This window comes from Malaclemys terrapin, chromosome 4 (assembly GCF_027887155.1).
Source record: "Malaclemys terrapin pileata isolate rMalTer1 chromosome 4, rMalTer1.hap1, whole genome shotgun sequence".
Taxonomy (NCBI): domain Eukaryota; kingdom Metazoa; phylum Chordata; order Testudines; family Emydidae; genus Malaclemys; species Malaclemys terrapin.
Genome location: NC_071508.1, coordinates 36,063,479 through 36,086,713, shown reverse-complemented (window position 1 = coordinate 36,086,713; position 23,235 = coordinate 36,063,479). Strand labels below are relative to the sequence as shown.

General features: G+C 56.1%; 1 protein-coding gene across 1 annotated transcript in view; it reads left to right on the top strand.

Moving 5' to 3' along the window:
• Positions 1 to 5,680: 5,680 nt before the first annotated feature.
• Positions 5,681 to 23,235, top strand: part of LOC128836105 (kinesin-like protein KIF21B) — a 31,215-nt gene continuing 13,660 nt past the window's right edge. Inside the window, 13 exon segments of the mRNA XM_054026122.1 lie at positions 5,681 to 5,739; positions 7,054 to 7,276; positions 7,635 to 7,812; positions 11,760 to 11,803; positions 13,991 to 14,146; positions 15,735 to 15,814; positions 16,082 to 16,277; positions 17,906 to 18,095; positions 18,260 to 18,323; positions 19,533 to 19,754; positions 20,217 to 20,292; positions 20,997 to 21,108; positions 21,570 to 21,761. Of these exon segments, the coding sequence (XP_053882097.1) occupies positions 5,681 to 5,739; positions 7,054 to 7,276; positions 7,635 to 7,812; positions 11,760 to 11,803; positions 13,991 to 14,146; positions 15,735 to 15,814; positions 16,082 to 16,277; positions 17,906 to 18,095; positions 18,260 to 18,323; positions 19,533 to 19,754; positions 20,217 to 20,292; positions 20,997 to 21,108; positions 21,570 to 21,761 (1,792 nt within the window).

Sequence of the window (23,235 nt, the reverse complement as noted above, 5' to 3'; positions counted from 1 at the left end):
GAACATTTGGGGAATGAACCCCTGATCTTCCAGACTATCCCATGGAGCCTGGGACCCGTCTGATGCGGTTCTGCAGAATCGTAGTATCTTTCTGGACTAGCTATTTCTCTGCAGTGGGTCGCTGAGGCCTCTTACTAGGAGGAAGCGAGGCGGGGGAAGGCTCCCTGAATCGCTCGCTGCTGGCGTGGGGACTGTGCACTCGCTCTTAGGCCAGTGCCCATTCAAGACTTTGGACGCCAGCCCAATTGGTTCCCCCTCTGTAAATGTTGGCTTATGGTGACGGAACTGTACAAGCCGGCCATTGTGCGTCTCCGGGCCACTGAAGAAATTGACCGGAGATTTTTATAAGTGTGTGTGCGTCAGTGTCAGTCAAAGCTTTTCACCCTTTCGGGTTCAGTGTCCCGCTCCCTCCTCCTCTCCCGGCAGATGCTTGGTTGCCATGACAATCTTGCCATGGTGACAGCTGCTTTCACATCCTGCCAGCAAAGAAAGAAAAGACAGGCTCCCAGTCGGGGAGCCCCCTGTGCCGCCTCTCTTGCTTTATAAACTGCTCTGTGTGTCTCTCTTTCCTTGTCTAGTCTGGCTCCGGCGCAGCCCAGATGCAGGATAGGGGCTCCCTGGCACACAGTGCCACTTTGCGAGGCAGCAGCCTCCTGGCTCTGGGGGCTGTCTGTCAGTCATTGGCCCAGCGAGAGCTCCCAGTTGGAAAGGGCACGATCTCTCGCCCTGCCCATGTCTCTGTCTCTACCAGTGTGTCTGTCAGCCTGCAGCTCTCTGCCTTGTGTGTTCCTGGCTCTCTCAGCTGGCCCAAGCCTAGGTTTGCAAATAGACCAGCCCTGCAGGAAGGATCTGCAGCTCCGTCCGGCCATGTCAGTCAGCCCTGGTGCTCCAATGGTCCTTGCTTGGACCAGATCTATTTGCTGCCTTCCCACCACCTGCACCTCCAAACAGTTCAGCCAACTGGATGTGCCTTAGTGGGGCGGGGGACTCTTGTCCTCTCCTCTTCCCCCAACCCCTCTTGCACCCAGCTGTGGCATCTGTCACACCCCCACCTCTTCCCTCCGGAGGGTCAGGAAGGCTCCAGCTGGAGTGTCGTGCAGGGCTGTTTGCTAACAGTGAATGCTGTGCGGTCCTTTGTGTCCATCTCCTTTCCCTCTCCCCCTCCCTGAACCCCCGGCACCGGTGATCCCACGGTGAACAGGTCTGTCTATGGGCTTGTCGGCCAGTTTGACTGCACCCAGCCCCAAGAGTTGCTGTACTCCCAGAATGCATTGCCAGTGCCTCCTGGATGCTGTTGGTGTCATGTCTCCTGTGGGGCCATCAGCAGGAGGGAGCAGGTGCTGAGCCAGGGCTGGTCTCACACCCCACTCCTAATAGGGCTCTAGGATCTTTCAAGCCCCTTCTACCCTAGAAAAGTGGCTGACAGCTGTTGTGCCCCTGAAATAGAGACTGGAAGCGGCTCGTGTGGCTGGAACAAGCCCCGTCCTGTGTTCCGGTGTAGAAGGTGCAACTGGCAGTAAAACCGTTCTCAGCACCAGTGCAGATGGGGCTCGGGTCCGATCCTTTCTGGGCAGTGCCTGCAGGAGGCTGCCTCCCCTCTGGCCCGATGGATGATTTCCCTGCCTGTGAAGCCCTGGTCTGTTTTAGGTGCCACTTTGTGACCACTGGGTAACTCCCTAACTGCCAAAGAGGCTTAGGCATCTAGGCGGACAAGTGTGATGCTTGATGCATTTTGGAGCAGCCCCTGCAGTTACTGGAAGTCTTGGCTCTGACTCCTGTGGGGTTGGGAGCGAAGTCCCCGCCCCACTTTGCTGTTTGGGCTGCATGGATTCTGACGGGATCTCTCCAACGTCCGTAGCATCCCGCCACTCCTCAGCACAGCTTTAATAACCAAGAGGGAGCCGCAGGGAGGCCTCACGCCACTCTGACCTCAATGGGCCAAATTCACCTCTGGTGCAACTTCGCTGCTTTCATTACGAACACTTTCCTGGCCTGGGGTCTCAGTGTGCTTTGCAAACACTGCTGGATCCAATTTCCTGGCTCTGTGTGAGGCTGGTCAGTGTGATTAGCCCCATTGAGCGGGTGGGGAAACTGAGGCATAGCGAGGTTGAGGCAAGGTCACATGATGGGTCAGTGGGATTACAAGCCTCAGTGTTGATTTGTAAGGGTCTTGTCTTGTCCCTGGCTTTATTTTAATCTTCTGTGAACATAGATCTGCCGGGCCTTATCCTACCCACCTGAGGCATGACAGTAACTGACGAGAATGGCACCATCTGTCTGGCCTGATTAGTGCTGTAATACTGTAACCGTTAGACACATGATCAGGCAAGTTTCTTCCTGACCCTCATCGTTGGCTCATGCCCTGAAGCATGAGGATTTATAATTTTTTTTTAAAAGAACCTTCTCAAATTATCACTATCTTTGTAAATATCCAGCCCTCTTTTGAGTCCAACTAAACTCTGGGCATCTGGGCTATGTGATAGCCTGTGGAACTCATTGCTAACTTTGTGCTGGGTAATAAAGGATTATTCTCTTCTTATATTCTTCATGACTTTTGTTCTGCATTTTCTGATGTTCAGTCTCGATTTTCTTTGCTCAGTTTTATCCCAGTGCTCCTAGCTCTCATGCCCTTGCCCCATCCTTCCCTGTCACACTGAACACATCCCCTGCCTCTTCATTTTACACCACCCTTCAGGTCCCCTTGGTTTAAAAGATCTCTGGTATGGGGTGCTGTGCTAAGTGCATTTGCCTGGTGAAGTTGTACAGCACCTGCCACTGTAAGGTTGTCACCCGTCCGGTTTTTGGCTTCTGTGTCTGGGTGCCATTTGACAAGCCCTGGCGGTTTTTTGTTTTTTAATCTGGGGAAGAGGCGGAGAAGGGGGCGGGGCCTCGGGGGTCCGGTTACCAGCCATTAGAAAGGTGGCAACGCTGCAGTCAATATAGGGCCTCTATCCTGACTTGTACCTCTAGGCACTCCCAGAACTTCAGTGTTAGCTGACACCAGGCATTGGCCTGAGGCAGGATTCTGAGTGGTTGGTATCTAGGGTGACCAGATGTCCCGATTTTATAGGGACAGTCCTGATTTTTGGGTCTTTTTCTTATATAGGCTCCTATTACACCCCCACCCCACCCCCGTCCTGATTTTTCACATTTGCTGTCTGGTCACCCTACGGGTATGGTGGGATCAGGTCTGAGGACTCAGCCAGGAATACCTTGCCTAGCTCAGACCCTCTGGCTCTGCTCATTGGTTTAAGCTTGAGCCCTGCAACACTGTGGGTCCCGTCTGCCTCCCTTAGCACAGAAGCAGAGCAGTGAACAGCAGGCATGGTGCCAGCTGTACGGGGTGGCATAGGGAAGCAGGGCAGGGGAGGGGAAGAGCAGGGTGCTACTGGGCATTAGGGTGAAAGCCAAAGCATTTAACAGTAGCTTCTTGTGACTCGGGAGAGATCTCAGGGGAGTGCAGCTGTCAATGCAAAGTTGCAGTCGGCCAGAACATTCAGAAGAGCTCGGCAGCCACAGCTGGGGCTAGCTATTCCTGCTGCTCCCATGGTGACACTTACAACCAGGCTTTCACGCAAGTTGTGCATGTTGGGTGCTGGTTGAAAGCTACCCATTCTTTTTGCAAGAAATATTTGAAAACATTTTACTACTCTCCCCCCACGCACCCCCCAAGAAACAATGAAAATGTTGACCAAAAATGTTTCTCACACACACACACACACACACACACACACACACACACACACACACACACACACACACACACACACAGCCCCTCCACCCCCATCGTTTTTGTCAAAAAGCCTTTTTTTGTTTGTTTGTTTTTGGTCCAAGGGGACAGGGGAGAAGGAACCCGAGCGGCCCCAGTGCTGAGCCTTCTGAAAATCTGAACCTTGCTGTGGTCACTGAGCTCTGTCTGGAAATTCTGGCCCAAAGGGCCCAGTTGAGCCTTCTGCTGTTTGTAGGCTTTAAACAAAGTGCCAGCCTGGGAACCCTGGAGAAAAGCCCCCACTTAGTGAGACTCTTGTGCTGGCATAATCTGATACCCTTTCCCATCCTTCAGTGATACACAAACTATCCACAGAGGATTCTTTCCCAGGTGTCTGGCTCGTGGGTCTTGCCCACATGCTCAGGGTCTACCTGGTCACCAGATTTGGGTCTAGAGGGAATTTTCCCCGGGTCAGACTGGCAGAGACCCTGGGAGGTTTTTGCCTTCCTCTGGAGCCTGGGGCACTTGCAGGTTTAAACTAGTGTAAATAGTGGATTCTCTGACTTGAAGTCTTTAAACCATGATTTGAGGACTTCAGTAACTCAGCCAGTGGTTAGGGTCTATTACAGGAGTGGGTGGGGTTTTGCGGCCTGTGATGTGCGGGAGGCCAGGTGAGATGATCAAGATGGCCCCTTCTGGCCTTAAAGTCTGAGGCTACATCTTCAGTACGGCGGGGGGTCGATTTAAGATACGCAAATTCAGCTACGCGAATAGCGTAGCTGAATTCGACGTATCGCAGCCGACTTACCCCGCTGTAAGGACGGCGGCAAAATCGACCTCTGCGGCTTCCCGTCGACGGCGCTTACTCCCACCTCCGCTGGTGGAGTAAGAGCGTCGATTCGGGGATCGATTGTCGCGTCCCAACGGGATGTGATAAATCGATCCCCGAGAGGTCGATTTCTACCTGCCAATTCAACGGGTAGTGTAGACCCAGCCTGAGTCTATAACACCTAGCGCTTACACAGTGTCTTTCATCCAGAGATTTCAAAGAGCTTTACAAAGGTATTTGATATCATTATCCCTGCTTTACAGATGGGGAAACTGAGGCACAGAGTGGCCATGCAGGATTTGCTTCACCTATGGCTAAAGTACATTAAACAGTAGCTGAGGATAATATCGGACACTATTTGATAAGCCCCACTTAGTGAGAGGGTGGTGGTATTAATCATGTGGTCCATTCTACTGGCTTCCATGGCTTTAAAGGAATTAATATAAGTATTTATAAAACAGCCAATGAGGGAAGTTTTGTCAACAAGTCTCCAAAAAGAGTTTTTATCAGGGTATTTGGTGTCATGTTTTTTCTCCCTGATTCTTCCCAGGCAAGCCAGCTTCAGAGCTGCCAGGCCGATCCCCTGAAAATAGGAGACTTTAAAATCTCAGCAAAAGCAGCTGTTTTGCCAAGCAAAGCTGCAGGTCATTTTGTTAGCAGTACATTTCTCTTTGTTGATTCCCGTGTAACAGCAGAATTTTAGGTGTGTGTGTGAAATTACGACTAATTGATCTGATTTGGGTTGTGCGGATGCTGGGGTGGCGCTGATGGCCTGTGAGCTACAGAGGTCAGACTGGCTCATGGTCTCTTCTGGCCTTCAGCGCTGTGATTTAGAAGGTAATCAAGAACTTGAGAGTGAGTACTGAAAAGACCCTTAGCAGAGCTCTTCCCTTCCTGGCTCAGATTGGGTTGATTTTCATCTCTGGCTTCCCCGGTCTCGCTCATGTGGGGTTTGTATTGTCTCTTTCCCTTGTCTGTTTTGATTAGCAATATTCGGATTACCCCGGGGTTTATTTTTAATGATTCTTTTTGGGCAAAAATGTTTAAGCCTCGAATTTGTACGATAGGAAACTGCGTCAAGGGAGCTTTTAATGATGTGGATTGAACATGTGCACTGCAGTAGTCTATCTGACAAAGGAACAATGAGTTATTCAGGCTGGGAGCTGACATCAGATGAATTCAGGCTGGACATAAAGCACAGGTTTGTGTTTTATTTGAACAGTGAGGGTAAGCAGACACCAGAACCACTTACCCAGGGCTGTGGTGAATACTCCATCCCTTGAAACTTTGAAATCAAGAATGTGCATCTCCAATACATCTGCTTTAGCTCACCCACATGTCATGGGATTGATTCCGAAGTTACTGGGGAAAGTCTGTGTTATGCCGGAGATGAGACTGTCTGATCAGAATGGTCCCTCTAGGAATTTATAAGGAACATTTTAAATGAGTGAGCATGCATTCTTCTAGATCCCTGAATTGGGTGTGCAGTCTGGGGCTGTGCGCAGATGTGGGGGCTACGTACCTATGCCTTGCAGATTGAGGAGCTGCATGTCTAAACCAGGTGTCACCTGTCCTAGTAGTTTGTACGTGCCCAGGTCATCCAAACCCGCATTGCAGTTAGGACTCTCGGATGCACCCACTGCCATAAATTAGCAGCTGGAACCCCTACGTCTCTAATGGGGTGAGGGGTTGCAAGCAGTAAAGGAGTGGGAGAGAGCTCTGGAAGGAGAAATAATCCACCCGAGGGCCCAAGTTGCCCTGGGAACAGTCTTTAGGGAGCATCCAGCATCTTCTGACCTGACCCACTTATTGTGCAAATGAAAATGGGAGCTGGTCAACACAAACTTGCAATAGCAGCCACGGATTTGGGGTGCCTCTGCTTCTGGGGGGCCCAGCCTGAGACACAGTGGGCCTTGATTATTTTTTTTTCCAGAAGGTTTGAGCACAAGGAAATCCAGCTGACGTCAGTGGGAGCTGCGGGACAGTCAGTACCTCTGGGAATTGGGCCCCAATTGTCTCAAAATGGGCTCCCCAGAAAGAGAAGCCTCCAGAATCAGAGGCTAGTGCTGAAAACATGGGTCTTGCTCTTTCTAGCAGAATGTGAGGAGGAGGAGGGAGAAAGGCGTCTGACTAGGCCAGGGAGCCATTAATAAATAGGAAAGGTGCTTCTAAGACTTCTGTTAGCCTTGGGCAGGGCTTCTGTTTCCTTGTGCTCATCGTCTGTCAGCAGCCGCCTGTGGTCTCTTGTCTCACAATTGATCATCAGCTCTTTGGGGCAGGGACCCTCTTCTTGTTCTGTGTTTGTACAGCGCCTGGTCCCAGGGGGTCATGATCCATAACTTGGGCTCCTATGACGGTTACTTTGTGTAGTTAAGCAGTTGCTGCCAGGTTGCAGCCCAGAGGTGGCTGCATTTCACTGGTGGGCAAGGTGGTCCCCCTTGCTGCAGGGATGCAGGGTGCTCTGGGAGAAGTAAGATTGTTGTGTCCTCAGTTGTCTGTCTTCTCCCGCTGGCAGGATCCGTCCCCAGCTGTTAAAGGAGAAGATTGAGGGATGCCACATCTGCACTTCAGTGACGCCTGGGGAGCCCCAGGTGCTGCTGGGAAAGGACAAGGCGTTCACCTATGACTTTGTGTTCGACCTGGACACGTGGCAGGAGCGGATCTACACCACCTGCATCAGCAAACTCATCGAGGGCTGCTTTGAAGGCTACAATGCCACTGTGCTGGCATATGGCCAGGTACCGGCTGTCCCCATCCTGTGTCTCGGTGGTAAACCTGGGCTGTTGCACTGAAGCCAGGCTCAGCTGTTAGTAGTTGTGGGCTATCTGGCTGCACCAGCAAAGCCATGCGGGAAGGTGCTTGGCTGGGTCTGCAGGTCGGAGTTGAGGCTCATTGGTGGGGTGCAGGGGCAGAGGCCCAGGGCTGGAATATAGGGGGGGCTGTGGGTTGGGATTTTGGGGCATCAACAGAGCTGTTGGGGAATAGTCAGGGAGGGGTGGGGGCAGGTTGGGTTTGGCAGCCCAGGGCTGGAGCTGCAGGGGGCTGCTCTTAGGCTGATGCGCCCTGGGGCTAAGTGCCCGTCCTGTGCCCTTTCAGACCGGCGCTGGGAAGACATACACCATGGGCACCGGCTTTGACACAAACATCTCGGAGGAGGAGCACGGGATCATCCCGCGGGCCATCTCCCACCTCTTCAGCGGCATCGAGCAGCGCAAGCGGGCAGCGCAGGAGCGTGGCACAGCCGTGCCAGAGTTTAAAGTCAGCGCCCCTGGAGGTGGGTGTGAGCGAGGGGGGAGCAAGCTGGGGCCCCGGAACACGAGGAGCTGCCATTCCCGCACCCCGGAACAGGGTATGGGTGGGGGTGTGTGTCCCAGCGACCGCAAGCCACAGCTACTCATGCATAGGGTTACCATATCTCATAAATAAAAAAAGAGGACCCTCCACGGTCCATGACCACGCCCATTTCCCCACCCCTAGCCCCGCCCCAACTCCGCCCCTTCCCCACCCTAACTCCGCCCCCTCCTCCCTCCCACTCCCAGCCAGGGGGAAAGGGCTGCCCCAGTGCTACCAGCTCCATGGTTTCCCGGGCAGCCCCCAGACCCTGCGCCCCCAGCCGGTGCTTCCCCAGCGCAGCTGGAGCCCGGGAGGGGAAGCACCCAGCCGGGGGCGCAGGGTCTGGAGGCTGCCCAGCAAACCGTGAAGCCGGTAGCGCTCGGGCTTTGGGCAACCCCTATGCCTCCAGACCCTGTGCACCCAGCCAGGCACTTCCCCTCCGGGGATCCGGCGGCTCTGCGTAACTTACACTGTATAAGTTACACAGAGCCGAAGAGGAGCAGAGCCCCCGCAGCTGGAGGCTCTGCTCCTCTTAGGCTCTGTTTAAGAGCCGGGCTGCCCCAGCGCTACCAGCTTCGGGCAGCCCCGTGCCTCCGGACCCTGCACCGCCGGAGCCCGGGAGGGGAAGTGCCCGGCTGGGGGCGCAGGGTCCGGAGGCAAGGGGGCTGCCCGAAGCCAGTAGCTCTCGGGCAGCCCGGTTCTTAAACAGAGCCTCCAGCGGCTGGGGCTCTGTGTAACTGACACTGTGTCAGTTACACAGAGCCCCGGGGGCTGGAGGCTCCAGCCGCTGCGGCTCTGTTTAAGAGCCGGGCTGCCCGAGCGCTACCGGCTTCGGGCAGCCCCCCTGCCTCCAGACCCTGCGCCCCCAGCCGGGCACTTCCCCTCCCGGGCTCCAGCGGCGCAGGGTCTGGAGGCACGGGGCTGTCCGAAGCCGGTAGCTCTCGGGCAGCCTGGCTCTTAAACAGCCTCCAGCGGCTGCAGCTCTGTGTAACTGACACTGGGTCAGTTACACAGAGCCCCAGCCGCTGGAGGCTCTGTTTAAGAGCCGGGCTGCCCGAGCGCTACCGGCTTCGGGCAGCCCCGTGCCTCCAGACCCTGTGCCCCCAGCCGGGCACTTCCCCTCCCGGGCTCCGGCGGCGCAGGGTCTCCAGGCACCGGGCTGCCCGAAGCCGGTAGCGTTCAGGCAGCCGGGCTCTTAAACAGAGCCGCCATTTTCCCGGACATGTTCTGCTTTTTGGCAATTCCCCCCGGATGGGGGTTTGAGTGCCGAAAAGCCGGACATGTCCGGGAAAAAGAGGACGTATGGTAACCGTACTCATGCACTGCTTCAGGGGGGCACGTGCTGTGGGCCCTACATAAAATGGTGCTGACTGTTTATGTTCTGGCTTCTCTGGGAGGCAGTGGTGCTGGTTATCTGTGCCCCTTCTGTGTCTGGGAGCTGGAGGGCTGGCTCCACTGCAGTCCGTGTACTCTGCATCCACATGTCTGCATCCAGATTTGGGCCAAAGTCCAGTTGCTGTACAAAGGATGTAGGTTTTTCCAGCCTTCCCCAGCTGAGCAGGAATTTTCAAGCACCTTCCACCCCATCTATTGCTTCAGGCTTTCTCATCACCTTGAAAGTAACGTACTGGCCCTTCCCACCTCTTTGCCCTGTTTCTCAGTCTCCAGAGCCTGCTTTTAGCATGTTCCTATCATTATCCAAACCTTTCTTATTGCACCTTTCATCTAGAACGATCCCATCATGCCTTGCAGACTGTGTACTTTGTGATTGCTTCAGCTCTTACCCACATGCAGCTAGTTCTGGGGTGGAATGTGAAAAAACCAAATGCAGCTTCCATCAGCAGTTCAGGACTGGAATGGGTTTAGAATGACTTATCTGGGCGAATGCAGGAAGGCTGTATATAGCAAGCCCCACAGTTCTGACAAAGTTTCTATTTTGGTAATGCCCCAAACGCATGTGGAAAAGCCAGGAGCTTTTCAAAGGGTTGGCTTTGCATTTTACTTTCAGATCATGTTGATAGAGAAACGTGTGCTGTGGTATAATCGATCCAGACTATGCCATCCTTGTGTTTAGTGACTAGAGCTGGGTGAGAGGGATTTTTGTGAAATCACGGAAAACCACTGTGACACTATTTGGCAAATCACTTTTGCGTAATTTCATGGAATCCTGAAACGAGCTTTTTTTTAGAATATATTCCACTCTATATGCATCCGAAGAAGTGGGCTGTAGCCCACGAAAGCTTATGCTCTAATAAATTTGTTAGTCTCTAAAGTGACACATGTACTCCTGTTCTTTTTTTAGAATGTGTAAAATCTCAAGTGATCTGAAAACTAGTCCCACTTCAACATAGAAATGCCTCCCCTGTTGGAAAAGTGTAGAGGAGAAAGCATCTGCCGTAAGGCTATATAGCCTAGAAAGGACTGAAAGACTGGGAGCAGGGAGGTCCTGAGTCTAATCCCACTGCTGACACAGTGCCCTCAATGATCCTTGTATATCTATCCCTTCAGAGGAGTATTTTCTTGGGCTTCACAACACCTTGATGAATTAGATAAATACCAATGGTCCATTTTACAATGGAGGTACAGATAGTGACTGGCCAAAGATCAGGCAAGCCTGGGTCCGAACCAGAAGTGGATTGCACATCTCCAGATGATCAGGCCCAAACCACTAGAGCACAGAGTTCCCCCTGGAAAGTCTCTGAGCTCCATTTTCTCCATCTGGGCAAAGAGTTGAGACCTGTATGACTTCAGATCCCTATACCTGGCTGGGTAAGTTACCCCAATAGGAAACCTTCCCGGCTTCCATGACGCCCTCCTCATCTCTTCTGCCCCAGATCTGAAGCAGCCGGAAGCGTGATCGTGTTCCCAAGGATCTCTAGCCTTGGCAGGGCTTTGGCTCTTCCCTGAGTGCCTGTGAGCTGGCACGGAAGCAGGACACGGGAGGACTTCCTGCTCATTGGCACCTCCTTTGAAATCCCTTTGTCGGGGCGAGGCTATTCTGAGTGGTGGTTAACCCTGCTTCTCGTTCAGTACAGCGGGGAGTGCCCCTCCGCCAGCAGTGTTGTGTGACTGCCCAGCCCCGGGCGTGAGCTATAGGATCAGACACAAGTGCTGCAGTGAACCCTGTGAGATCCCGTCTCCCCCTCCTATAACATCTTCCCCAGAGCCAGCCAGTCCTGCTTGTGAATGCCACAGGGTGCCGGGACTCCCACCGCGTAAGTCACCAAAGGAGATCTTGCTGTTGTCGAAACCGCCTGCTATTCAGCCTATGTTTCCCTTTGCTCGATCCCTTTCCTCCCAGCAACACCCCCTTTGGGAACGCCCTGTTAGAGTTTATGGGCTTGGGTAACTCCAGTGACTTCAATGAAGCTATGTCTGAGGATCTGGCCCCACTGCACTGGCATGTGGAGAGTTTGTGCAAACTTGGCCATCGCCGTGGCTGCCCCGGGGTGCCTGGTGGACCCTTTACGTGGACTGAACCATCCCACCTAGGCTAAGAGGAGCTACATCTGAAAACCCTTCTCCTTGGCCTTGCTGCAGCTCTGTAGGTTCAGCACCAGAAGCCGTCCAGTCTGAAGGCCGGGCTGGCAGATGCTAGCTTCTCGGCTATAGAGAAGCTTTGACAAAGCCCAGAGACTGCTGGGGCGACAGCAGAGACTCCAGCACTGCAAGGGTTAATGACACTGGCAATGCTGGAGCTGCGGGCTGCCTGCTGAGTTTATTGTGTCCTGTCTGTTTTCCGGTCAGGATATTTTTGCCTGTTAAATAGTTTCAGAAACTTAGATGTCTGGGCTTCTGGAGCCTCCAGTCCCAGCATGAGGCAGGAGTTTCCTCCAGACAAACCCCTCTGGTCTATTTCAGAGTCGCCTGTTCGTATTCCCCCGGCAGGCTGTGCCCAGCCTTGCTCGCTCCAGGCGATCCGCAGAATCACAGTGACCGCGAAGGCCCTAGTGTAAGCAGAGCTCAGGCTTTGCTGTCGCATCATCGAGACCCAGCTGGTATCTAGCGCTTTGCCTCAGGAGAGCGCAAGGTGCTTTACAAAGGAAGATCAGTATCATGATCCCATTTTACAGATGGGCAAACTGAGGCACTGAGAGGGGGAGTCACTCACCCAGCAGGCCAGTGGCAGAGCTGGGAACAGACCAGAACCCAGGTCTCTGGAGTCCTAGGCCCGTGCTCTAGCCACTAGGCCATACTGCCGGCTCCTGTGCAGCTGCAGCCAGCCAGCCAGCAGGAGATGGCCAGGATAGATAAGGCCTTCTTTAGCTGCCTGCTTGGCTGTTTTGCCAGTACATCACTACGCATGCAGGGACCGGCTCAGCTGGCCTATAGCGCCTGTCGTCTCCACGCTGAACACCCACGCTCCCTGCAAACCCAGCAAGGCAGCGCAGTCCTGTGGGAACTGGTTTGCCCCAATGTCTCCTCTCCCCCAGTGGGGTGTGCTGATAGCTGCCCTCCACCCCAGAGGTGGCTGCATCTCGGCGCCGTGGTATGCACGGCTGGAATAAAAGGTGCTCTCGTTGGGGGGTGATAGCGGGGGTCCGTTAAAGCTCCCGAGGCTGCCAGCATGCAAGGTAATTACCTGGGCTGCTGTTACTGCTGTGCTCTTCCCCGTGTGCTGGGACCTCTCTGGGCAGGTTCATTAGAGGGGAGGCTTTACTGCTCTGGAGCTAACTTCCAGGGACAGTGGAACGGATTAGCCTTATCTTCAGAGCCGCTCTGCAGTGCTTTCCCGCTAGCCCCTGAGCTGGGATCCTTGCAATGAACTGCGTACGGGCCTAATGCCAGCCAGTTGCCAGGACTCCTGGCTTCTACCCCTGGTTCTGCCCCTGACTTGGCATGTGGCATTGGTGAACTCACTGCTCCACTCTGTGTCCTGGGCCAGGGCCCAGACCCTGTGATCGGAACATGGCCTCACAGCACCTCTGGCGAAGGCCGGGTGGGCGAGAGGCCCAGGTTGAGATCTGCAGCCTGTCTAGCACCACAAGCAGTGAGGCCCCAGCCCAGCTTTCTTCTGGGACTTCAGCGCACCACCCACCCTGTTCATGATTCGCTGGATTCTCGTCACTTACGCAAATGGGCAGGTCCCAGCCTGTGCCACTCATAGAACTGTCAGCCAGCCGGGCGAAGGAATGGGAGGCCAGGCATGCCCACCACCCCAGGGCAGGATCCCATCTGCAGGTGGTGGCTGGGGAAGGGGGACAGCCGGGTCACTTTACCTATCCCTCGTGTAGGGTCACAGCCTGGATCAGCCCTACGGTGGGATTTCGGAGACCTGGGTTTTTCCTCCCTGCTCTGCCATGCACGCCCAGGGTAACTTTGGGCACGTCCCTTGGTCTCTCTGGCCTCCGTTCCCCATCTGTACAATGAGGCATGAGGATAAATACGGTAGATTGTTAGGTGCTTGCATATTAGGGTAAAGAGGGGCCTGTTAATATCGTAGATGGGGTGAAGCCTGTCCATTCTACGCTACTCTGCCAAGGAGGAGCCACTACATAGCCCCTCTGGACCTGGGCCTTCAGGGGGCTCCCTCTGAGCCCACCCGTTCTCCTGCCCTGTAGTGACTGGGATGGGCTCAATGCACCTGCCCTGCTGTTCTTGCCCCTTCCCCCGACTAGCCACCGGCACTAAATCCATTTCTCCTCCTCCGCCGCCTTCTGCTCAGTGCTCGCCCCTTCCAGGCTGCACCCGCTCCCGGCAGGGGAGCAGTAGCTGGGCTGGCAATACACGGCTTGCTTGCAAAGCTAATCCAGGGCAAGGTGCAGAATTGGCTCTGGCTTCCCTGCCTTTGGGGACCTCCCGGCTCGGAGCCCTAATTAGCCCCTTTCTCCACCGGGGCAGGTCAATCTGTCAGTGACGACACCCCCCTCTCCCTCCCGGCGGGCCAGGCCTGACTTGCTGGGCTCTGGATAATTACCCTGCTCGGACTCTAGTCCCAGATAACTAGGGGGACAGCAGGGTCCCCAGACGTACGGACAGTGCTGGGTGACTGACGGCCATGGCAATGGAGCCGTAGCGGGATGCTCTGCGAGGGGGCGGGTTGGGATCTATCATAGCAGAGGGATAAAGCCCTGTTCCCCTGCGGGAGGCACTGACGCTGCAGCGTGTCTGCTTGCCAGGTGACCGGCCTTCCAGAGGGATCCCAGGCCACCAGCGAGTACGAGACCCTCACCGCCAAGTTCCACTTCGTCAACCTGGCTGGCTCGGAGAGACTGAAGCGTACGGGAGCTACGGGCGAGAGAGCCAAGGAGGGCATCTCCATCAACTGCGGTCTGGTAGGCTCTTAGCGGGTGGAGGAGACTGGGACAGGCTGCAGTGGATATAAAGGTTTCAGAATAGCAGCCGTGTTAGTCTGTATGCATCCGAAGAAGTGGGCTGTAGTCCACGAAAGCTTATGCTCTAATAAATTTGTTAGTCTCTAAGGTGCCACAAGTACTCCTGTTCTTCTTTTTAGTGGATATAAAGGGGCTGCTGGACACAGACAGACCCTGCCTGGCTCACTAGCTCCCAGACTGAGCCATCATGGTGTGACAATGCGGTTCTGGCGGAACCCAACTGAGAGTGCCAACTCAGGACAAATTGCTCAAATAGGGCAGTTACAGCCCAAGGCTGGGGTTTTTTCCACCTCTAAGGCAAACCAAACCAGCCAGACTAGGAGGACTTCGGTCTCACCCCACTGGCTAACCGCAAGTCTCACAAGCAATCTCCTTAGACACTCCAGTTTCCCAGTATTACCACCAGTGCCACTCGTTATGGGGACAAATGGTTATGAAAACCAATACCCCAGTAAAAGAAAAAGGTTCTCCTGATCCCAAAGAACCAAGCCCCAGACCCAGGTCAATATACAAATCAGGTCTTACCCACAAATCACGCTGCTGCCAATCCTTTAGAATCTAAAATCTAAAGGTTTATTCATAAAAGGAAAAAGATAGAGATGAGAGTTAGAATTAGTTAAATGGAATCAATTACATACAGTAATGGCAAAGTTCTTGGTTCAGGCTTGCAGCAGCGATGGAATAAACTGCAGGTTCAAATCAAGTCTCTGGAATACATCCCCCGCTGGGATGGGTCCTCAGTCCTTTGTTCAAAGCTTCAGCTTGTAGCAAAATTCCTCCAGAGGTATGAAGCAGGATTGAAGACAAGATGGAGATGAGGCATCCACCTTATATAGTCTTTTCCAGGTGTAAGAACACCTCTTTGTTCTTACTGTGGAAAATTACAGCAAAATGGAGTCTGGAGTCACATGGGCCAGTCCCTGCATACTTTGCGGAGTTACAAGGCGTATCTGCCTTCTCTCAATGGGTCCATTGTATAGCTGATGGTCCTTAATGGGCCATCAAGCAGGCTAGGCAGAGCTAATCTCAGCTTGTCTGGGATGTCACCCAGAAGCATAGCATAAGTTTGCCATACAGACAGTATAGAGCCAATATTCATAACTTCAACTACAAAACTGATACACACATATAGACAGCATAATCATAATGAGTAAACCATAACCTTGTCCTAGACACCCCATTTGACCCCCTTTATACAAGATTTGGGTGCCACTACAGGACCTTGGTTGCAACAATGATCTATACGGTCCCAGTTTATGTCAATAACGTCACACATGGGTCACCACTAGGGGTCGCGCAGTGGACTTGGTGGTGAGGGATGGGACTACTAGCTGCGCTACCCAGCACTGTCCCCAGTAGGGGTAGATTCCTGGGTCTGGGGGCTCGGGAATAACGTGGAGGCAGGAGAGGGGCTGCACACTGGCTGGCTGGTATAGCTGCACTGACTGGCTGCTAGTGCATTGGTCCAGAGCCCCCCCGCTCCCTGGGAAGAGGTGGCTCTGATCACCCTGAGCTTTGTTTTCTACAGGGAGGGGCCCTCCCCAGCATGGGGGGAAAACTCAGTCCCTTCCGGTTTTTGTTGGCAGCTGACTCCCTGAACACCACTTTGTAATGAGCAGGGGAGGCCACCCAGGGTTCTCTTTGCCAGCGCAAAGCAGGCTGCTGCCTGAGCCACACTCCCAGCTTGTGCCGGCCCAGGGTGGAAGGGGCCAGCGCCCCGTTTATAAAGTAAATAAAGGCCAAAGGGGGTTGTGGCTGGAGCTGCCAATAGGCACCCATGTGCCAGCGTTGGAATTGGCTGATCTGACGTGGCCCAGGTGCTGCATTGTTTGATGGCGGCTCCAGCTGACCCCGTTGGCTCTCCATCCTCCCTAGCCAAACCATCATGATCGCCTGCATCAGCCCCTCTGACCGGGACTTCATGGAGATCTTAAACACGCTCAAGTACGCCAACTGGGCTCGCAACATCAAGAACAAGGTGGTGGTGAACCAGGACAAAACCAGCCAGCAGATCAGCGCCCTGCGGGCCGAGATCGCCCGCCTCCAGATGGAGCTCATGGAGTACAAGGCGGTAAGGGGCGGCTGAGCAGGTGAAGCCTTGTGTGTGTACGGCCCACTCGGGTCACCAGTGAGGATCGAACCCAGGACCTTCCACGCCGGCCCCTGCCGCTTGAGCTAATGGAGTAACTCCACTAACTGAGTTTGTGGCAGGCTGTTGTGGTTGCTGCGGCTGGCTGCTAGAGGGAGACCTACTTGCATGTACAAAGCCTGGGTATGACCTGGACTCCTCGCTGTCACAGGTTCAAATCCCAGCTGCAGCAACACAGCCTCAAATGGCATGGAGAAAGTATTCCTGCCTCCCCTGCACAGATCTGGCCCCATGCTGTGTGTACAGCTACTCCTCTGCTGGCCTTGGCCAGCTCCATGCCCTCCTGGGTGCAGTGTATGCTGTGGCACTGGGCTCCACCGCAGAGATGGCTGTGTTTCAGTGGTGCTGTAGTTTGTGGGTAGGATGCAAGGGACTATGGCGAGGTAGGCTGTTAAAGGGCCGTATGTCATGTCTGAACAGGGAGAAGGCTTCAGGGTATCTTTCGGAGCTGGGAAGGCACCTCCTGCTTTATATCCCTGTCCTGTGCGGCATATCCGACATCCTGCTTCATGCTGAGCTTGGCTGGACTGGTTTCCCAGGAGCACCAGCCCTTAGGCAGCCAGAGGTTGCTATTGAGCTGAGTCATGTATCTCCCCAGCCCGAGAGGAAGGATGGCCCAGTGGTCATGGCACTGGCCTGGGACTTGGGAGCCCTGTGGTCAAGTCCTTGCTCTGCCACAAACTCCCCGTGTGACCTTGGGCAACTCCCTTAGCCTCATGGCCTCAATCCCCCTCTGCCCAGCCGGGGTCAGAGCACTGCCCTGCCCCCTGGGGGTGCATGATGGTAAATGCATTAAACTGGGAGGTGCTCAGTTCCTGCCATCATGGGGCTCAGATCAGTACCTTACCTGAGTAAACGGCACTTACAGCATGTCAGCTGCTCCCTGTTTCTGCCGTCTCCCGAGCATGGCCTTCCCACGGGCACGCCTGCCATTTTTTGAGTCTCTGCCTTTTCCCTGCTCCTCTTGCTGTGACCCATCTTTAAGGTGACCATATTTCCCAAAGGGAAAACAGAACACCCCGTGGGGCTGGCCTGAGCCCCTCCTCCTCCTCTCCCCCCCCCCACGGGGCTGCCTCGAGCCACTCACCTGAGTCCCTCCCCCCAGGTGGGGCTGGCCTGAGCCGCTCACGCGAGCCTCCCTCCCTGTGCAGAAGGTAGGCAGGGCTGGGGCGAGCAGCAAAGCACATACGGGATAGGCCGACTATTTCCCAAAGGCTGGGGCCAGCATCGCTGCTCACCCGAGCCCTGCCTGCCCCCCGCTGGATCCCGGCCTCCCCCCCACGTTCCTCTGCACCCACTTTCTTGACAAAACTGGGTGTTTGTCCCGTTTGCCCTTGGAGACAAATGCCAACTTTTGCAAAAAAAAAAGTCGGGACGCCCAGGACATGGCTTAAAAAAGGGACTTGTCCCAGCCGAAACGGGACGTAGGGTTACCCTACCCATCTTCCTCAGTGCGGCGCCATTGAGCACGTGGCCGGCTGGGTTTGGCCAGGGCTGACCGACGCTGTGGCTTTGCCCTCTCTGCATCTCCCTTTCTCCTCTCCCCGCAGGGCAAGCGTGTGATCGGGGAGGACGGCACCGAGGGCTACAGTGACTTATTCCAGGAGAACGCCATGCTCCAGAAGGAGAACGCCACCTTGCGCATGAGGGTGAAGGCCAAGCAGGAGGCCATTGATGCCATCAACAGCCAGGTCACCCACCTGATGAGCCAGGAGGCCAATTTCATACTGGCCAAGGCAGGTGAGGATGGGCACGTCCGGAGAACGTGTATGCGAGGTGGGGCATGCGGATCGGTCCCACGAAAATTACAGCCACCCCAGAGCTCAGGTCCAAGGGCAGCTGAGTGGCAGCCCAGCTGCTAGGTGTTTCTGATCTAGTCTGTGATCCTAATTCTGTCCCTCCAGGTGACGGCAACGAGGCCATCGGCGCCCTGATCCAGAACTACATCTGGGAGATCGAGCAGCTCAGGTGGGCGTGGGTCACGTTCTCTCCTTCCGCCCGTCTGGGGGGGCCACATATCGCGTGCAGCTTGAGAGGACCTGCAAAGAGGCAGTGCGGGCTAGCGGGGGGGCTGCTGACCTGGGGCTCTGGAGGCCCAGATTCCCTCTCTGGCTCTGCCGCTCCCGGCTGGGTGACTGGTGCCGCGGGCACTGGGTTCAAATAGTAGGCTGGCATCGCAGCTCTGCCAATGACCTCGGGCAAGTCACTTCCCCTCTCTCTTGCCTTTGGTCTGATGCGACCATTTAGATTGTCGGTGCTTTGGGGCAGCGCCCGTCTCACAGGTGTGTGCAGCACCTGGCACAACAGGGCCTTGATCCCGTCTCTCTCGGTGCTGCTGAAATATAAATAAAAGCCCCACATTCGAGATGGAAATGTCTCCATCCTGTAGGGCGTCCTGTCCGGCCCTTGTGCTCCCAAGCTTTCTCTGGAGCCTTGGCTGATCCAGACTTAAATGCCTCCCAGGGGTACATTGAAATGCAGTCTGATAGCTAGTGCTGCTCATATGTGGATTTAGTGCTGGAGAAACTGACAACCCTGGAGACAGGAATCCCCTCGCTCGTTCTGGGCCAGATTCTCAGCTGGTGTAAAATCAGCGTTGTCACACTGGGGTCCCTGGAGCAATGCCGATTTACGCCCCTCCCGCTGAGGATCCAGACCCCTGTCTGTAATGCTAGAAAACAGAGGTGCCCCACCATGTCTAGCGCAGCCGCTGCTGAAGATTAACCCTTAGGCTGCCATGTCAGCGTATCACCGTGGCTGTTGAGAACTGGCTGTCGGCCATAGGGTTGCTTCTCTCCCGTTAGCGTTCAGACCTAGTGGGAAGCCCTGGGGCCTTTGTGACGTGGCCTGGGCTCCATTGCCATCTAAGTGAAGGCACTAAATCCATGAAGTGGCATCTGCTGTGACTCTTTGCTCCCACGAGAGGCATGCAGATGGTTAGTGGTGGCCAAGCCAGATTTCCTTCCCTGCAATGTCCTTCTGCAGCACCCCTCCCTGGGAGCAGAGCCCTGAGCCCCTTTGTCCGAGCTGAGCGAGGGCAGTTTAGGTTCCAGACACACACTCTCCCGGTCACCCCTCCTTAGAGGTTGGGCTGAGGGGGTGTCTTTTCCCCTGGGGTGTTTGGACATCTGCCCAGGGCAGCAGATCTCCGTAACCAAAAGCCCCTCCGATCCCCAGGACAAAGCTCTTGGAGAGCGAAGCCATGAACGAGTTGCTCCACCGGAGTCTGTCGCAGGTCTCCTCCAGGCCCCCGTACTCCCTGGGCTCGTCTCCAGGCCCAGGCCTGGGGGCGCTCAGCTGCCCAGTGGTCTCCATGGAGGCAGAGGCCACCGAAGTCCTCCGGTGGGCCAAGCAGGACCTGGAGCAGCTGAAGAAGGAGACCAAGCAGCGGAGGAAGAGGCGATGGCCAACTCCTTGCTGGGAACAGAGCGGGGAGGGGGGCTGTTCTGGGTGCTCCCACCCCTGGCTCTTCATTATTATGGCAGGACCATAGTTATTGGGATGCCCACTTGTCCCTTGGCTTCCAGCCCTGGTACCCTCCAGCCCCCATCAGCCCTGCTGGTCCAGACATTGTCCTGCCCTATCCCTGGGAAGCCAAAGCCATACAGCAGAGAATCAGGACTCCTGGGTTCTTTTCTCAGCTCTGCCTCTGACGTCCCACATGACCTTGGGTGAGTCCCTTCCCCTCCTTGTGCCTCAGTCTCCCCATCTGGTAACACTGCCTGGCCCGTCTCTCTGGAGGGCAGTGAAGCTGGGTTCCTGAAGGGCTCTGAGATGGAGGGTGTTGGGGATGTATGGTCTAAGGGGACCGGGTGCCAGGGCTCCCCTGTCACCGGGGTTCATCCCGTCTCTTCCTGGCAGCCCGGAGAAGGAGGCCTTTAAGAAGAGGCCAAAGCTGCAGCAGGAGAACGGGGAGGAGACGGACGAGAACGAGGAGGTGAGGGAGGCTTCCCCCGTGGAGTGGGGGGTGGGAGCCCGATTGCTAGCCAGAATGCCAGCGGCCTTCTCTGTGCCTCGCCGGCGCTTGGGGCAGCTGTGTCCTGCCGCACCCTGGGAAGTGGGGCAAAGCCCAGCCTGTCTGTGGGAGTCGCAGGGGATCTGGGGGGCATGGGCAGGGTCCATGACCACCCCCCCATAGGGCAGCCAGTCTGCTGCTGTTTGGCCCCGCCTAGGTGTGGAGAGTGGGGGCAGGGCATGGCCGAGGATGGCGGGTAAGACAGTCCCCTCTGCCCCCTGGCAGTGCCCTGTGTCATCTGACACCCTGGCAACAGGTGGGGCAGGGCAACTAGCCACAGGCCTTTCCATGCAGCTGGGCTTTGTCCCGTGAACCGTGTCCCTTCTGCCCCAGCCGTCCCGGAGGTTCTCATCAGGTCCTTCATTTTCAGCTGCCATCTCAGCGGGGATGGTGGGGGGAGCTCCCCAGACATGGCCCACTCCCTTTGCACGCAGGGATCAGCCCTGCCCCTGGCCCCGGGTCAAATGTCCTCTCTTCTGCCTCTGCCTGGCACTGGTTTCCGAGGCAATCGCTTTAATTCACCCACATCTGGGGGTGGCGGATGGGGAGAGGCCTGAGCCCCTGCGACGATAGGAGAGGGGCCGAAGGCTCCTGATCTCTGCCCTAAACCTGCGCTTGTTTCCCAGGAGGAGGAGGAGCGGGAGGAGAGTGGCTGTGAGGATGAGGACGAGGATTCGGGCAGCGAGGAGAGCCTGGTGGACTCGGACTCTGATGCAGAGGAGAAGGATAACTCGGAGGGCACGGCGCCCAGTTCTGTGCTTAGGCTGGGGCCGGGGATATCTGCAGTGACTCAGGGCTGTGCCCCTTTTGGGGAGGCGGTAGGCGGCTGCAGTGGGCCTGTAGGGTGAGCTGGGCAGGTCTTGGCTGGAGGTGCACGAGGTGCCAGTCAGGGTGCTAAGGTGCCCCGGCTCAGCTGGTGCTCAGTGGCACAGGCCTGGCTGCCAAGCTCTGTCCCTTCCTCCTCAGCCCCCCGCATTCGCCTTCAGGTACCCAGGCAAGGCTAAGACCGCAGGAGCGAGATGCCATCCCCTCTGAGTCCTGCCTCATCTGCCTCCTTTCCTCTGCAATGCCAGAGTCCATAGGGGACCCGTGAGCCAGGCACTGCCCCTCCCCTCTCCAGGCCGGCCCAGGGCTGCCTGGCTCTCTCCTCCTGACCTCCCCGGGGCTGCCTGGCTGACTGACTCTCCCCCCACCTCTAGTGGTGAATTTCCAGGCTGATCTGGCCGACCTGACCTGCGAGATCGAGATCGAGCAGAAGCTGATTGAGGAGCTGGAGAACAGCCAGCGGCGCATACAGACCCTCAAGCACCAGTCCGAGGAGAAGCTAATCCTGCTGCAGAACAAGATCCGCGACACCCAGCTGGAGAGGGACCGGGTGCTGCAGAACCTCAGTACGGGCAGTGCCCCCTCCACCCCCCGGCTCATCCCACCGCATGGGTCCTCTGAGCCAGCGCTGGCAGGAGAAACCCTGGGGTTCTCCCGGCACCCAGTGAGGCCCAAACTGGGCCCTGTCCCTGTGTAAGGGGACTGTTGCCCCCTTACTAACACTCAGTGGGGGGGTTTTGGTTGGCTGCTCCCAGCACTAAAAGGGGAGGGGTCGATGGCAAATCAGGAGCCTGAGACTGACAATCCCCAGGGACAATGGGGAGAGGCCAATGCTCCAGATCAGCCTGATTGACAGGGCGGGCAGCTAATCAGGGAGTCAGGAGGCCAGGGGGGGTCCCGTCCTCTGGGTGAGCTGGAATTGCCTGGGTCAGACAGGGTGGGGCCGAGCTAAGGAGAGAGCAGGGGCCGGAGCTGAGCTGAGCTGCTGGGAGCAGAGCTGCAGCCCCAAAGCCAGAGCACAGCCCAGAGAGAGCAGAGCTGCCCTGGGGGCAGAGCTGCAGCAACCGGAGCCAGAGGGGCCAGAGAAGCAGCCCAGGGAGCTGGAGGCAGAGCAGCAGCAGCAGCCGGGCTGAGGCCGAGTGGAGCTGGAGCCGGGGCTGGAGCTGTCCGGAGCTGGGTGCGGTGAGCAGCTGGGGAGAGTGAGGGGGACCCTGGGCAGTGGGCCCAGCACAGGGAGACGCCTCAGCCAAGAGGCCTTGCAGGCCAGACTCGGAGGGGGGATCATAACCCCGACCGGGCGGGGGCGACACTGGGAAAAAGGGTCCTGCCACCTAGAGCCTGAGAGCGTGTGGCCACCGCCAGAGCAAGTGTCCGACCCGCAGCATCTCTGCAGCACAGCCAGGGCCTGAGAAGGAGCCTGGGACCTACAAGGAACAGACGGTGACCTGCCCTGACGTTCCAGAGACACTGTTTGTGATGTTCCCTGCCACAGAGCGGGGTGATGTGTTTTCCTTTAACCTTTCCCATTTTTCCTTATTCTTTTTTAAAATTAATTGTTAATTAAACAACTTGTATTTGCTTTAAATTGTATGAAATGATCAGTGGGTCAGGGAGGTGCCCAGTGCAGAGAGAGTACTCCAGAGTGGGGACACCCTAGCCCCTGTCCTGGGTGACCACAGCAGGGTTGGGGGTCGAGCCCCCCAGGAATCCTGGGCCCAGCCTTGTCGGGGTTTACGAGGACTCTGCCAGACAGGAGAGTGGAAGGGGAGCCCTCAAGGGCAGGGAGGCCTCTGGGTGAAGGAAGTGGGAGCGAGGACTCGGATCCTTTTGCTAGCCCACTTCACCGGGGTAGTGCAGAAGCCAGGAAAGTTTACCACAGTAGCAGGACCATTCCCCCGCTAACACCTGCATTCCATGCCCCTCTTGCAGTCCCCAGAGATTCCCGCTGGCTGCTCAGTGTCTGGCTTCCCAGCTCCTGGGATCGATCCTTCTCCTCTGCTGTGTGCCACTTGTCCCGCCTCTTGATCAGGGCTGGGCCTG